Consider the following 17375-nt stretch of genomic DNA (forward strand, 5'->3'; position numbering starts at 1 on the left):
TTTCATGTAATTGAAGGAAAATCACTTTATGATTGTGTATCAGACACTGCCACCTTGAGTAATAAGCATGAATTGAGTCAAATATTTTTTTTTTAATTGCACAGTAAAGTATACTTACACATAGTGTCCCTATACAGTTTATACAAAAAAAAATATTTGAAAAAATATATATTCCTCCTTATATTATTAATTATAGTGAATAGATTTACAAATCTATCAGTAGCAAATAAATTGAAAAAATGAAGAATGTCTAAAACTGAATTTTATGTATTTTTATATTATTGTTTTTCAAAAAGTGTGAAATTTAATGAAATATAGTTATAAATCTAAAAATATATACATATATATATAGTTAATATACTATCTACCATTTTGTTCAAATAATGAGAGATGGATGCCTTCCAGAGTTTCCTGCCAGATGAAATGACATCATATATATATATACATAAATTATATAGGCAGGTATATATATATATATATATATATATATATATATATATATATATATATATATATATATATATATATATATATATATATATATATATATATATATATACATTTTTTTTTTTTTTTTTTTTTTTTTTGAGGCATTGACTGGCCTTCAAAAATGTACTTGACAAAGGAGTTTCTACCCCAAGAGAGCACATTTAGTACCTTGTTTTAGCAAGGTACAACAACTCTGAGTACTACAGGCCCGGTGAGAGCATCTACCTTTTTTCTGAGAATGTACATTGTCCTGGCAGGACCCTGTTGGAAATATAGCAGAACAGAGATTCTGAAAAATAAAATTATACAAAAACATGCACAGCCTTATATTATGATGAGAGCAGATTAATTATTCACATTGATGCTGATTATTGTGATTATGTCCTATCCCAGTGGCATGTGTATTGTAGATGCTGACACCTTCACCCATGACTGCAACTGAACTATCACGAGTTACAGTGACAATGCATTTCTGCCACCTGGAGGACATTACACGAATTCATTTATGAAATAATGAACTATCACTAATAAATAAAATCTTGTTTCATAAAACTCCAACATAAAAAAAACTATTATTATAATAATAGTAGTGTTGTATGTATGTATGTATGTATATATATGTATATATATATATATATATATATATATATATATATATATATATATATATATATATATATATATATATATATATATATATATATATATATATATATATATATATATATATATATATATATATATATATTATTATTATTTTTTTTTTATTATTATTTTTTTTTTTCATTAATCTGAGGTCGCCACAGCAGGAAAAAAATGCCAATTTATCCAGCATATGTTTTACGCAGCGGATGCCCTTTCAGCTGCAACCCATCACTGAAAAATCTGATTTGATACTCATTTTAACATGATTTTCTTGCATTTCACAATGCTTGCATATTGAATATAAACAATTGAATTCAATGAATATATACATGAATCCTAAACAGAAAACACATACAAAAGTCCAAATATTAAGACTGTCATAATGAAACAATACAGTGCATATTGATCAAATACTGTCAAATTTGTTTAATATTTTGGGTAAATGAAACTTTTTTTACTGATCATGGAGAAACCACTCAAGATCAAGAAAACAGTCAAGATCACACAATCTACAGCTAACAAATGATAGAAAAAACAGTACAATACAATAAATATGGCAATACATAATCAAAAGCAAGCAACTCAAATGTCAACATTGATGGCACTGCAAAGAACAAAAAAAAGTACACATCATCAGCAGAAATGTACACTATGTGCCTTTTCTCCCATGAAATGAAATTCCTTCACCAGTACTTGGTTGGAACTACGGTCCATTGCTTTACATGATGGACAGAAACATTATCTCTGTACTGTCCCTAAAAATGAAAGTTTAAGGAATTTTGGCCCTGTCTAAACCTGACATTAACTTTTATATTGGCTGATGTAACCAAAAAGTTAAGAAGATCGTTGTATCCAAATAAAAGAGCTTATAGTAAGTTTTAGGTGTGTCATTTTAAACTGTTTAATTTAAAGTTTATGTTACAATGGTGTGAAAAAGTGTTTGCCCAAATGAACACATCATACAGTTTTGAAATGAAGAGGTTTTTTGTTTTATTATCAGGGAAAACTAAATACAAGAAATACATAGAAGAGAGTTTACCCTCCCTTTTAGCCAGTAAAAACTGCAATCAAGAATTTTTCTTGCTTACAATGAGTCTGTTACAACGCTGTGAAGGAATCTTTGGCCCACTCATGTTTGCAAAATTGTTGTGATTCATCCACACTGGAAGGAGCATGAACTGACCTTTTAAGGTCGTGCCACGGCATGTCAATTTGATTTCAGGGAAGTGAAGGCTTTGATTAGGTCACTCCAGTCTTCATTTTGTTTTTCTTCAACCATTCAGAAGTGGATTTGTGATGTGTTTTAGATCATTATTCTGCTGCATAAACCAAGTTTGTTTTTAGCTTGAGGTCACTAACAGATGGAAAGATATTCTCCTTCAGGGAATTTTGGTGCACAGAATTTGTGTGTGTGTGTGTGTGTGTGTGTGTGTGTGTGTGTGTGTGTGTGTGTGTGTGTGTGTGTGTGTGTGTGTGTGTGTGTGTGTGTGTGTGTGTGTGTGTGTTTGAGAGGGGGGTGATGGATGTCAAACATCTTTTCACATGGGGTTATGTAGTTTTGGATTGTGTTTTCCCTTAATAATAAAAACTGCATAATTTGTTTACTTACATTATCTTTGACAAATATTTTAATTTGTGTGATCATCTGAAACATTAAAGTGTGACACACACACACACACACACAGACAAAAGAAATCAACAAGGGGCAAACACTTTTTCACACCACTGTATTTTAGTTTACTTTTTTTATTTATAAAGCCACACATTAGACAAAGTCACTGTTTGAGACTACTGTTTTAGAACAGTGAATGACTGCCTGGTGACTACTGGTCCTTTGGTCACAAGCATGTGGTTTCAGTGATTCATTGCCAGCATGTGTTTGACCCCATTTAACACCTGGTTTTAGTGCTAGCTACTTGTAATCCAATCTCCTGAAATTAATGCTAGCCTTAGGAGATTTTCAATACAGGATCATTAGGATACATTTTTGAGAATTGAGAAATATGTGGTTGTGGGTACATACAGTATGCCTGCATTTTGTGTGTAGATGAATGCTATGAAGCGGTACTTCCGGTATCACTGTCTGGACAGCTTTTCCGATATGATTGGTTTGCTTAGTAGCTCACTATGAATTGTGTCCGACTTGAGACACGAAGTGGAGAGGACCACGGTTCTAGTCCAGTGAAAGACCAGGTAAAAACCAGATAAAATGAAACCCAAAACAAACAGCATGACATTGTGGTCAAAGTTTTTTGCCACAATGGTTTTTCACTTTTAGATCGCTTTTGAAAATACAATCGGTTGGGTTTAAGGAAGAATGTGGGTGTTTAAGTACACATCAAGCAGATATATTAGTAGCTGACCGACTTCTCTCATAGACATCTGCGAGAAGGACATTAAGATATGTAGAATGTAAATAGTGTATTTATGAGAAATGGCAAGTATGAGAAAATGTGCCCCAGGAACTTATTTGAGATAGTCAAAAATGTACAAGTTGGACTCTAGTGGATTTGTGAATTAATAGCTGCAAGAAGATGTAGTCTATTGTACATATTTCTCAGTTCTCAAAAGTGTATCCCTGGGCACACAATTCCAATCAGCCTGGGTTGGAGATTTTGGGTCAGAGTTCAAGTAGCGGCAACAACTCTAATGCCAAAGTACAATCTGAGCTGCTCCAGGAAGATGAAAGTCAGAACCGTGTGAGGAATCAGGCGGATTCCAGCGGGGACCAGGCCCTGTAGAGATAAAACACAGTTATTACCACTGTAACACACACTTGAGAGTATTTAACACTCATGACATGATTTTTTTGTTACCTTGTAGAAAGCTTTAGGTCCAAGTTTTCCAGTATCAGACAGACAATGAATTAATCCCTATCACAGAAACAATAGTGTCACAGATAAACACAAAACAATTCTCATTGGCCAATCAGTGATAAGGGTTTACACAAGGTTTCTGCAGATATCATAATGTCAAATTTAAGACTATTTAAGACCTTTTAAAGACCACTGAGTATTAAATTTAAGACATTTAACACAATATCAAAAACTTGCATACACATAAGGAGAAAATGAAGTTTACTCAAATTGAACAGTACTAAAGACAGGTTAGCTGCACTATTGAACGATAGGACAAAAACAAACATTTTAAGGCTGATTTATACTTTCGCCTTGTGCCACATCACACACCTCCGCGTGCACCTAATGAAACAGACAATGCTTTTATACTTGACGGGTTCGCCGTTGTGATACTCTTTAAAACGACAGGTGGCAGTGAAAAGAAAACGACAGAAAAATCTGATGGATAAACTTAGAAGTAGGAAGTTTCCAGAACTAAGTCATATCATTAACATCATTCAAGATTTTTAAACAAATATTTTTTATAAATTATTTTAATGATTATAAAGATTTTTTTAACCATTTAAAATTTTTAAATGTTAAATTTTAATTATTTGTATTATTTTTTTATAATTTGTTTAAATGATTTCAAGATTTTTTTAATCAAATTTTGATGTATCACTTGCTTTTGTTCATATCTCGGACAGTTCAACCTATTAAATAAAAATATTAATGACAGCAGAACATGGGTTGCTCTACAATTATATTTTTTATTATTAAACTGATTCAAATATTATTTTCTAGTTATTAAAGAAATACTTTGTTACTTCATTTAAGTTTTGTAGCTATTAAATTGTTTTAAATTTAAAATTGTTATATATACATCATCGTAAAACCTATTAATGGTGGAAAAACACATTCTGTAATATTAAAACCACGTGGGTCTCAACTTTTGCATGGCCTCTACTTTTTGTTTTTAACATCCCTCAGGCATTTTTAAAACTTTAACAAAAACTGTCCTCCTTTCCAACTGCTGTTGCAATTTCTAGCCATAAATTATTGCTAATTTGGTTATCTCTATTATCACGCATTTATGGAGATTAAAGATGTCTGTTCAGGCACACCTGTTTCAGACAAAAGGTCTTCAAAATGTTTCATATTCAACTGACATCAAATGCGGTGCCATGCTAACTGTTCACTCAAGTCTCAAACAATTTCATGCGCTCTGCACCCAAAACGAAAATCCTGTCGCACTCACCCAAAGCGAACCTCCGCAAACACATTGATGACGTCACACTCACCACACGCAATTCAATTCAGTTCAATAACAGAGTTCTGATTGATGACTAGATGTTGGTCTCAATTGTAGTTGTAATACCGCAAATTACATTAAGACTAGTGAAATAAAGAACTACAACACCATGAAAACCAAGCAACAACAACAAAAAAGAATTTAAATGAGCATTAGATGTACCGTTACATGGACATTGAGAACATAAGACCTTAATGAGTTGTACTAAACAGTGTAAAAAATGCAAGGAGCTAGAGCATTACATAATGTTAAAAATGTCTAGAGCATCATCGGCTGTTAAAGACTAGGCTAGCGCATGATCTGCTGTAAAAATAAAATACAAAAAAAAAATAGGCCTAGAATCAATATAAAAAAAAAATAGTGATGCATTTTGAAAATCATAGAATCAACAAAGAATATATACATGGACGTTTTTTTCCTAACAAAATTCTAATTCAAATGCCTAAACAAATAAAATAATGAAAATCAAACTTTCGAAACAACTACCCAAATGACAAATCAAATGCTCAAAAAGATCAAATAATAATAAAATGCATTCTCAATTGAGAAATCAAATGGGTCTGATATTTAATTTTCATGAACAACTCAGTAAAATCCTGTAATAATTAACTGACAAATCAAATGCTCCAACTAATATTCTAATGGAGGAACCAGTTTCTCCTGATTACACACACACAGCTGGAAGCTCAAAGCTGGAAGCTGATTACTAGGACTATAAAGACCCTTCATTCACAGACTCTTTGCTGAGTCTTTTTTTCCATGTGAAGCATTACAAAGTGGTTTTGTTTGTCCTGTCATGTTTGATCCTTGTCTTGTTTACCGCTGTTTTGGTTCCTGTCCTGTTTCTAATTTTGTGTCTAATAAATGTTTTGTTAACATTTGTCACTGTTTTAGTTTGTTTGTTTGTTTGTTTGTTAGTTAGTTTGTTTGTTTGTTCGTTTTTTTTTTTTTTTTCAATTAAACTATGTTTAAGGCTTGTTCTGATGAAGTATTATTTCTTAGTGCCAATTTCCAAACGTTTTTTTTTTTTTTTTTTGTTTACTCAACTTTAGACACTTTAGGTCAGCACAACTGATGTTTTCAAAAGTTAATTACATGAGAAAAGTGAAAGGAACTAAAGACTTTTTTATTCATTTAACTTCAGGCATGAATGTTCAATTGGCACAACTTAAAAAGTTTTGTTATAGAGTAGTTCACCTCTTCAGAAAACTACTTATCTTATGTTAACCCAACTAAATGTTTACTGACTAAATATTTTAGGTCAGTGCAGCTGATGTTTTTTTAAAAGTTGAGTAAACAAGATAAAGTGAAAGTATGCTTCTAGTTAAAACTAGCAGGAGAAAAGGCCAGGTCACCATTCAAAGTTTGTTAGGCCAAATAAAGTTAGGCCAGCATAAAAAAAAAAGACTTCAGACATGGGTTTATGGATGAGAGTCAATTCCAGGTTGCGCAAATCCATGAGATCTGGTTAGACAAGACTTGGGACCCGAGCTTTACTGAATAAAAGTGTTTAAACATGTTTTACCTTAAACTTTAGTATGGTTGTTATAAGATTAATGAAAAAAGGGAAATTCAAGCAGACTCTTACTCTGTATTCCCCCTTTGAATTCATCAGTCTGGTTTTCACCACATCCATGGGCTGACAGAGAACTGTAGCACAGCCTCCCTGTAAAGACAACATAAAAATGTTGCTAAGTGGAATCAACAACATTGTTTTACATCCTGTTTCATTGTAGGCCTGAGAGAGAAGGTGGAAAAAAATCATGTGTATGAAGTCAAACCAACAAACAGCTTAAAAATAATAATGGTTTTTGGAAAGGAGGATAACTTACCGCAATGAAACTGGCAACAAAGTGAGTGAAGATGTTGTCAGTCATCAGACCAGTTCCCAAAACCAGCTGCTTGGCCTGGTCATAACAAGACAGCTAGAAGAACCACACAAGGCGGGTGAGGATTAGTGAGTTATACAAAACTAACAGATTATCTGCAATCTATTCAGTGATTGCAAAACTGAAATTGGTTTTATTACCTGACCCACAGTCACCAAGGCCCCTCTACTAGCTGCCATTGAGGCTCCTGAGAACAGCTTCCGTATTCCCTCTAGAAAAGATAGCAGGTTGTGAGTCAGGGAACTTACAACCAGAGCTCTATGAATATTTCAATTGACCCCAACCCTTGTCTGTTTTCTCTTTCCTGATGGATGAGTAAGTAGCACAGTCTCACAATCTGTCATTACACATTTTCAAATTGCTGTTGGAAGGATTAAAATTTTAGACTTTGGCATGCATGCTTTTCCAGCATCAAAATATTGCTGTGGAATATCTTGTGAAAGTGGAATTTTTTGTGTAATCTTGTGTTTTTTACATTTCATTAATCAATTGTTTTTGTATTGCTTAAAGTGTTTATATTAACTGAACTTTTACTGTTGAGTGTGAAATGTTTTGCATACTAATGAAGCATTTTTGCAGAAGTAAATGAAGCTTATAGAAATGCAAAGGCCTGCTTGTCTAAAATTAACTTGAGCTCTGCAGCAAAACTTCCTGTAGCAGAGATTGGTTGAAACTGAACACAGAATATATGCAGTTAAGAAAGTCTTATGGTTTTAATGTTGTGCAGAGAATACGTAGAAAAAGAGGATGTATGTATGGGTGCGACCAATGGAGGACTGGAGAATGATTGACAAGTGACGAATTTCACTAAACTCCAACTGTTAATATCAGCTGCCTATATAAATTGAAGTCAGTTGTTGTGCACCTCCTGAATGTTACTTTTGCATTGGGGATATCAGAATTCTGTGAATCAAATTATTCATTTGTATCCAATAAATTACTAAGATTTCTGACATTGAAGAAAAAACTCTCCACTAACTTTTTTACTGAACACGCATGGAATTGTTTTCATATTCCAACATATAAATACTAAAAAGTGTTTTCCAAGCAGCTTATTCATCCAATTTCTTGTAGACAAATATATCTCTTTTTTTTTTTTTTGTAAATGGATTATTCTCACCTTCTTTTAAGACACGTAACAATCCATCAAGAGCGTGCGCATAGCTGCAAAACACCATATGTTTTCAGGAATGATTAGCATTTTGGCTTTATGTATAGTATATAATCTTTGAGACTCACTTTCTTCTAAGCACAGGAGGCAGCTTCATATCATTTTGCATTCTGTTATAGTAAATGGTAGAGGAAAAGGGACAATGATCAATATTTAAAACTCAGTTGCTCTACCACAAAGCATTCACAACAGCATCATTCATTCATGAGTTACATTCATTTTTCAGTTATGAGTTTTTACTCACCTGACATTAACCATGTCTGCTGGTGTCCCAATAAAACCCCCAGTAAAACCTACAGATTAAAAAAAAATTAACAAATTTTAAAACAATTTTTGAAACCATTTTTCAAAATTGTACACACAAAATACACACACCACATGCAAAATGTCCCAAAAATCTTACAAAAGCAAATACTTCTTTTAAAACACTGTTTAAATTATTTCTACATAAAGTAACTCTAAACACAAACATAAAATAATTGGTCCCACGTTATATTAAGTGGCCTTAACTAATATGCACTTACACAGGAATTAATAGTTTGTTACAATGTACTTGTTGTGTAAATACATGTATTTACTGTGTACTTATGCTTGGTTAAATAAATGTATGTATTTACATCTGTAGTTAACTTTTGTAATTACACTTGTAAATACACTTTTGACCATCCCTTACACCTTAACCCTCCCTTAAACCTACCCATACCACCAAACCTGTCTATAACCCAACCCCTATCCCAACTCAAAAGCGCTTCAAGTGTTCTCAAATAAATTATAAACACAGTAAGTACATTGTATTTATTTTTTTGATGTAAGTACATAGTAGTTAAGGACACTTAATATAAAGTGGGACCAAATAATTTAACTACACAGAGAGATGTGAGAAATGTAGAACACATCTTACAGATTTCAGTAGACCACATAAGTTTAAGGCTGTCACCCATACGTTTATGTACAGAAGTAAACTGTATGTACAGTGTGTATGTATGTTGAGTATATTAGAAGTGTTTAGATGAAAAAAAAACTTTAAGTGTCATCAAAAATTTAAATTGAAAAATGAATATTTTTCTCAGCCTCCTTTGTTTATTTTTAGTTAGTTCATTTTTAAGACCACAAAAAGGGCTTTTTCTATGCCATAAAACTGATATTACTGAACCTATGCACAGGAGCCGGATAAAAATGCTCAATTTAGAAGAAAAATTCAGATGGCATTTAGAGGTTTTTGCATCTGAACTCTTCATATGTTCACTAATTACAGAAATGCGAGAGAGATTATTTTATCATCATAAGAGTATTTTCATTGCATTTATATGTGAGCCATTTTGAATGTAGGTGTTATCCCAATAAAATACGGGAGATTTTAGGATCAAGTAATATATGTAATGTAGTGAACTGCAGAGTTTTTCCAACAAATTTAAAGCTTCTAATGTGCTTGTAGTTCTTCAGATTTGCTCGAAAGCAGCAGTCTCAAAATCAGTTCCTGGAGGACTACAGCTCTTTTAACAGAAAATTGTTTAGCATTTCAAGCATTCATACAATGATTTATTGTTTTCTCCCTTTTAACAATATATGCTGTGCATAAAGACCTTACAAGTATACGTTGCATAATACAAATACAGCAAATTTTAATATGAATTTCAGCAAACAAATTTAATGTGTTTATGCCTTTATAAAGATTTTCATGGTAATGTTTACTTTTACTATTTCATTAAGGTAAACTCCAAAGACAAATAAGTTATAACTCGGATCTTTATCTCAGAAACTATCACGCATCCTCCATTCTTGCTACTTTGAGTTTTGGAATTGAACTTTGGCGTTTGACGATGATGTTACATGAGAACACGAAGGTGCAAGATCACTTAAGAACGCATATCAAGAAACAGCCGTAGTCTTAAACACCTTGATTAGTTGGATCAGCTGTATTTGATTAAGGCTGGAGCAAAACTGTGCAGAGCTGCTGGCCTCCAGGAATCGAATTAGAAACCTGTGCTCTAAAGCAGGTAAAATAGTGAATGGTTTCACTAGTCTCAATTATTAATTATATTGTCTAAGCATTTTGGGGAGCATTTATTCAATAGCTATAGACTGGACAACAAGTTCTGTTTCTCAGGAAGGTGTTTTTTTTTTTTTTTTTTTTGAAAATTTAAAAGTTCGAACCTGTTAGTAAGACCTTCATGACAATGTTTGTTGTTTTAGGTCATTCATTGTAATATAAAAATTTGAACAGACTGCTGTGTATTTCAAGCTATCTGCTAAAATTACTAGAACTACATCTAATGTTTTATCTTGATATCAAGCTATCTCTTGTTTACAACCCAGGCTCATTCTCGAAACGTACCGTTATATACATTTCTGGGGTGCGTTCTTCGTACTTCGCTGAAATGATCTAAGATGATTTGGCAGATCCTAGATCTTTTAATCTTGATAACTGATCTCTGGCTAATTTGGTTCTTCAAACAAGTTCATGAATCAGAATAAACTGTTTGGATGAACTGATCTGAGATCGCAGCATGTGTTGTGAAGGACAGATCTGTCAAACCTTGAAATCATGATCAGCAATGCAACAATTGGCTGATAGCACAGCAGCAAAATGATATCATCTAATTAATATTCAATTATCCATGTCAGCAAAATGACATAAAATTAGCAGTAAACGGTTTGTTAAATGTAATCCACAAATTCCTTTCCACAGTTGGTGTGGGCTTCTGGCTTTACGCTTTCATGTGTGAAGAGTACTTATCATATTTCAATGCACATCAATGCATCTAATTCTACATATAGAGATTTTCTTTATTATAGTAGGTAGCCAATGGGCCTACTCAAGTTTTTAAATCAACGTAAGAATTAACTGTATAAATAATTAATTTTGCATCAAAAAAGCATTTTTATATCGGTAAAGATGTCTGCAACTTTTGCAAAGCATCAAAAAATATACGTTAAAACACGTTCATGACTGCAATGACTTATTATCCTTTTTAAAAAATCAATAATTTTTCTCTTTGAACCACCAGGTGGGAGTCTTTTACTTTTATTTCAGAGTGCAGATTGCATCCGTTTTATATATATATATATATATATATATATATATATATATATATATATATATATATATATATATATATATATATATATATATATATATAGCAAAAAAGACAACAACTCTTAGATGAGTTTTGAAGAACGAAACGATCCTGGATAATGTCAAATCGTCAATATCCAAATCCAGCTGAGTAATCGACCAACGAAGAACAGACTCCTAGAGAGCACCAAATATGTTCTAGAAGACGTTTTTTTGTTGTTTTGCTTTTGCAAATCTACCAAAGGCCACTGTGTAGGCTTTGTGAGATCACAAAATTTGCGCCTGCTGTTCTCGCGTAAATCCACCAAAGCCTGCTGTTGACTGACTGACTGATTGACTGACCAATCGACTGACCAAACCTCCTTCATCCCTAAACCTAGATTTCAGATTTTACTACATTCTCACCCTGTTATTTACTTTTTTATTTTGTTTTTTGTCTTCTGTTTTAGTCTTACCCGCTTTCTGTTTTTCACCAGACACGAACCCTGTTGTCTTAGTCAACTCCTCTCTGCATCTCAAGTCCGCCAATATACATGCTGAGTTACTGGACAAACTGGTAACAGCAGGAAAGCCATCCATACAGAAGTACGGAGTCAGCTGGTAAGCACAAAAAAAGGAACGGCGTCACACCGCCTTGTAACATTTATTTTAAAGATGAAATTGGCTACTGGCTACATAATTCGCGATTTCCAGAAATGTTCAAAGGGCTACGTTTTCAGAATGAGTCTATGTTGCTTGTTTAACAAATAAAGTTGCTAAAATACACCAATAAACAAGTTGTTTTAAGAACTCTTTGTCTTTTTTAGTTATCCATTTATCCATTTATGTAGTCAGTCAAGAAGTTTTCCATGACACTCTCACCTCCAAAAGCAGCCAGTAAAATCTTCTGGTAGAAGGGCATGGGCCCCTGGTTTTGACTGGCTATCTGGTCTCTCACAGTTTCATATATGGCGAAGCGGGTCATTGAGTATGACATCTAGAACAGTTAACATGTCATCACACTGTCAAGTGTGAAAATGAGCACCAAAAACAGCTCAGACACAGTAAACATATGTGCATCAGTCTACATTTTTGCAATGTGTAACATTTTCTAATGAATGTTACTACTGTGTTTTGTTGTGTTTTAAATAAAAGTCCTTCTTGTACACATGCATGAAAAGGTGGAGCTTATTGTACAGATAACTTTGTGAAGCATTGATCTTAATTTTTCCCTAATTTTGCACAGTACAACACAATAAATAGTGAGATACAGCGCAAACTATCCACCATAGAAAAGTTGTCCATTTAATAAAAGCTGGTTTGTTTTAACTTAACATTGGATTAATTATGGAGAAACCCAAATGTTCAGCTAAAAAATTGTTTAAATATAATTAAAAAAAACTTAATCCAATGGGTTTGTACATATTTGACTCAACATTGGGTTAAAACAACCCAGCTTATCACTTATAATAGACACCAATAAAATGCCGGTGGTGCTTACTTGATATTTTGCTAAGAACTACAGTAAAATAATCCTTTATTCATCATTAATATGTCCCTGTAATTATCATCAGTGATATTTACAGACGAAAAGTTGCCCTCCAGCATTTAATCAACCTAAAAACAGTAGTCAAACAGACTGTTAAAAAACGTTTTGCAGTTTCACAAAAAAGTAAGCCAAAGCACATATTTCCAATGACCCATGTTGACCAAAAAGCTTGGAAAAATGCAAATCCTTTGCGTAGACACTGACCTGCCTGCAGAGGGAGGCACTGAGGCCATTGTAGAGTGCAAACACTCCATCACTGCGCACCACCTGTACAGCCATGCCAGTCATTCTCATCTTCACCTCCTGCTGGGTCTGCAGATGAACCTGAAGGTGGATGACAAGTTAATAGCCAACTTAACTCAAAACTTGGCCTGCTGTTTTATTGCCAACAAGACCCACACAAACACACACATAGAGAGACAGCCAGACAGATAGATCTGATTTCATTGATTAGTTTGGTTTTTCTAAAATGTGCTTGTGTTTATACACACATACAGTGTTTGGACAATGAAACTAAAACACTTACTGCAGAGTTAACTCTTATGTTTCCACTAAAACTATTCATCGAGGAGCTCCATAAGGTTAATATAAATGGCCTGGGTGCTTAAGTCACTCGTGTCAATGCCAAATGTCAGCTTAAATGGTGCAAGCAGCAAAAATCTTTGGCTGTGGACAATGTCCTTTTCTGTATTTCCCACATCCAGGAGAGTTACGGTGTAGAGTACAACCCAAACTGTTGCATGCCCAGAGTTAACCATGGGGGTGGATCAGTGGTGGTTTGAGCTGCAATATCATGACATTTCCTTGGCCCAATATTTGTGCTAGATGGGTGCTTCATTGCCAGGGACTAGCAAACCATTCTGGTGCACCCAATGGTTCAAACATTGTATCCTGAAGGCGGTGCCATATATCAGGTTGATAATGCATCAATGTTTGTTTGAGACCAGGCTTGCTCATGAACCTTTGTATATATACAGGGGTTGGAGAACTGAAACGCCCGGTAGGGCCTTCTTTTGTGGCCAGTACAGCATCAAATCATCTTGGGAATTACAGATACAGGTCCTGCACAGTGGACAGGGGGATTTTGAGCTGTTCTTCTAGCAGAATATTGATCAGGTCACTACGTGATGCTGGTGGAGGAAAAGGTTTACTTACCCGCTCCTCTAAAACATTTTAAAGTGATCATTAATATTACGATCTGGTGACTGTGCAGGTCCTGGGAGATGTTTAACTTCACTTTCATATTTATCAGACCACTCTGTCAACAGTCTTGCTGTGTGTATTGGTGCATTATCATCCTAATACACGCCACTGCATTTATGATACAATGTTTGAACCACTGGATGCACATAGTACTCAAGAATAGTTCAGTAGTCCATGGCCTAAATGCCATTTATATTGTAGACCAAACCATCACTGATCCCCCCATGCTTGACACTAGGCATCAACAGTCTGAGTGGTACACTTCTTTGGGGCTTCTCCACACTGTAACTCTCAGAGATGTGAGAAAGACACTGAAGGTGGACTCACCAGTGACCAATACATGTTTCACATTGTCTACAGCCCAAAATTTTGGCTGCTGCACCATTGAAACAGGCTTTAGCATTGGCAAGAGTGAGCAAAGGTTTGGCTAAAGCATTCGGCCATGTATATTAAACATGTGGAGCTTCCTACCAATAGTTTTAGTGGAAACAGGAGAGTTCAGTTGTGAGTGAGATTCAGCAGTGAGTCTGCAGCTGTGGTTTTATGTTTTTTGGATACAATCGATGTTAGCTCCCGGACATACCTTTCAGACAACTTCCTCTTGTTCCAACAGTTAATCCTGTCAGATATGGTGTTTTTCTTCTTGGTGATTTGCTTATATTACTCTGGATACCGTGGCTCTTGATACATTATGAAGACTTGCTGTCTTGATCACAGATGCGCCAGCAATATGCACACCAACAATTTGTCCTCTTTTGAACTCTGATATGTCACCATATGACATAATGTTGTGTGCATTGCAATATTTTAAGCAAAACAGCGCTGTTAATCTGATAATTAAACCTTCTTACTATGCTCTTTTAATGTGGAATGTGCAATTAATGAAGACCAGGTACTAGCTGCTTAAACTTAGTCATGAAACCTACAACACTAAACTGGCCAGTGTTTTAGTTTCATTGTCCAAACCCTGTACTTTCGCAATCCACATCGATTGTATCTTTCTACCAGTAATGTCATTTCTGCCACATGCTGTCTTTTCCACCACAGGGTGCAGTGTGGTGGAAATCACAGTGGTGGAAATTACATTTCTATAGTTTATTGTGAAAAGATTAAAGATAGTTTCATCTATTAGCCATGAATTGATACTAGCATTTCATGTATATACCTTATTTGTGTTTGCTTTTTCAAAACACTTTTAAAGGGCACCTAGGTTACCCCTTTTTTCAGATTTAATATAAGTCTTTTGCGTCTCTAGAATGTGTATATAAAGTTTCAGATCAAAATACCCATCAGATTTTTCATTATACCTTTTACAAGATGCTGTTTTATACTGATTTCCAGCAGGGGGTGGTTTTGTCGTACTGCGCCTTTAAGACGATTTTTTCCCGCCCACTTTCTCGCCCACTACATGCCTACTCCCTCAGCTGCGTTAGACAACCGACAGACTTAAAGGAAGAAGGTCTCACGTAGCGTTTGTGAGATACTACAGTAAGAACTAACCTTTACTAATCAGTATTGTGAAGTTGCATTGATGAGTCACACACAATATCGTTAAAAAGTTAACGCGCACACACACACACACACACACACACACACACACACACACAACCACACACACCACAGATGACACACACACACACACACCACAGATGACACACACACACACACACAGGCAGGCAGACAGAGCACACTTAGCTTAGTTAAGGCTAACCTCAAGTACTGTGTTGATATCTGTTATGCTAATGTACAAAATAAACCTGATTTAACTTCCACAAACCGGGATTGAAGCGTCTTCTTTTATAATTGTTCTGACACGCGGCTGTGCTGATGAAGTAAAGCTGAAGTAAAACGCTGTAATTAATTACACACATACTCTGTTTTAAAACACTTTAAACATGTGAAACTTACTCTTAATCACATTTGATGATGATTGCTGATCCTAGCGAACAGAACAGACCTTTTATTCCCGGTTGCTTTGCGTATTTCTGCCTGGTCTTGTTGACATATACACGCGACTACCGGAACATGTTAATGCGCGCAGCTGTCAATCAATTCGGTGGGCGGGGAGATCGCACACCTACGTAATGGTGCGATCGATTTGAAAACAGCTCCAATTGGCCGACCCTTTTTTTTGTAGTTAAATTGAAAAAAAAGGACTGGGTGTGTTCATATCACCCCAGTATAACGGTCTATACACTATACCAACACACAGATCTGTCCAAACAGCTTGAAAAGTAGATTTTTTTTACCATAGGTGCCCTTTAAAAGGTACACCATGTTTGGAATGACGAAGAATAAATATAAAACATTTATCAAGCAAAATTCACCTTGATTTTCTGTGGTGGAAATGACACAGATACTGTGTGACAGCTATATTTTGTATAAAAAATTATAATGATAGTAGTCTCACAATAATAACTATAAAATATTGAAATCATTTCACTGGTGTTTAATTAAGGTACATTAATAGTTACCAGATGACTAATATTTTAAAATGTTTTTTTCAATGTTATTTCACCAAGTCTGGGTGTACAGCAAGATGAAAACAGTGATTTTGACACATAAAAGGAGGTTGAATAATATGAAAATATAATAGAAAGGTAGCATTTTATATATATATATATATATATATATATATATATATATATATATATATATATATATATATATATATATATATATATATATATACAAAACCAAAGGACATAAAGTAAGAATTATCCATGTAACAATTTAAGCTGGTCTATGTTTTATACACATGCACACTTTTCCACACATGCAGTACGCTACATACATGGTTAATGTACCTTTATCAAGTCAAGAGGGTGAGTGCAACAGGCGGCCGCACACGAGGCAATTCCTCCGAAATACCAGCGCGAAACACGCGTCTCTGTCATGACTAAATATCGGTCTATTCCGTAACAACACAATGAAGGAATGAAGCGGTTCGATCACACGCGACAATAAACGGTCTGACCTGAGATAAACTCCGAGTGTTAATCCCGAGAGTTCAACTGATTAAAGCGAATAACGTCTGTCAGGTGTCAGTATGCCTGCTATACCTGTCATACGTGGCATTCAAATCCGCATATAGGCTAAAAAAATTGCAAAATGTCGCTCGTTTCTATAATAATAACGTTAACTGACATACACGTGGGTAGGGCACTCTCTTAAAGCGCCCTGTCTTCTTGAACACTCGACATTAAAGCCCGTTCTTTCTGTCTT

General features: G+C 34.6%; 1 protein-coding gene across 4 annotated transcripts; it reads right to left on the bottom strand.

Annotated features, from left to right (window-relative positions):
• Nucleotides 1-1547: 1547 nt before the first annotated feature.
• On the bottom strand, nt 1548-17375 carry slc25a10a (solute carrier family 25 member 10a). Of its 4 annotated transcripts, none has more exons than XM_002661240.7 (11): nt 16958-17375; nt 13152-13271; nt 12281-12395; nt 8588-8636; nt 8412-8453; nt 8293-8336; nt 7313-7383; nt 7116-7208; nt 6872-6949; nt 3951-4007; nt 1548-3869 (listed from the first exon to the last, which is right to left on the bottom strand). In XM_002661240.7, exons 1-11 carry the CDS (start codon nt 17045-17047, stop codon nt 3762-3764), a joined length of 867 nt encoding a protein of 288 aa, XP_002661286.1. In that variant the 5' UTR covers nt 17048-17375; the 3' UTR covers nt 1548-3761. The 4 variants fall into 4 exon arrangements, with proteins under 4 accessions (XP_002661286.1, XP_073801106.1, XP_068075533.1 ...); XM_073945005.1 differs by having other exon boundaries at nt 11875-12395; XM_068219432.2 differs by lacking the exon at nt 16958-17375 and adding an exon at nt 16059-16191.

This window comes from Danio rerio, chromosome 3, assembly GCF_049306965.1.
Source record: "Danio rerio strain Tuebingen ecotype United States chromosome 3, GRCz12tu, whole genome shotgun sequence".
Classification (NCBI taxonomy): domain Eukaryota; kingdom Metazoa; phylum Chordata; class Actinopteri; order Cypriniformes; family Danionidae; genus Danio; species Danio rerio.

Coding starts and splice junctions, on each gene's coding strand:
- slc25a10a (XM_002661240.7), bottom strand. CDS start 17,047: ATGACAGAGACGCGTGTTTCGCGCTGGTATTTCGGAGGAATTGCCTCG. Junction 12,396..13,151: donor GTGCCTCCCTCTGCAGGCAG/GTCAGTGTCTAC, acceptor TAACTGTTCTAG/ATGTCATACTCAATGACCCG. Junction 7,209..7,312: donor CCTTGGTGACTGTGGGTCAG/GTAATAAAACCA, acceptor TGGTTCTTCTAG/CTGTCTTGTTATGACCAGGC.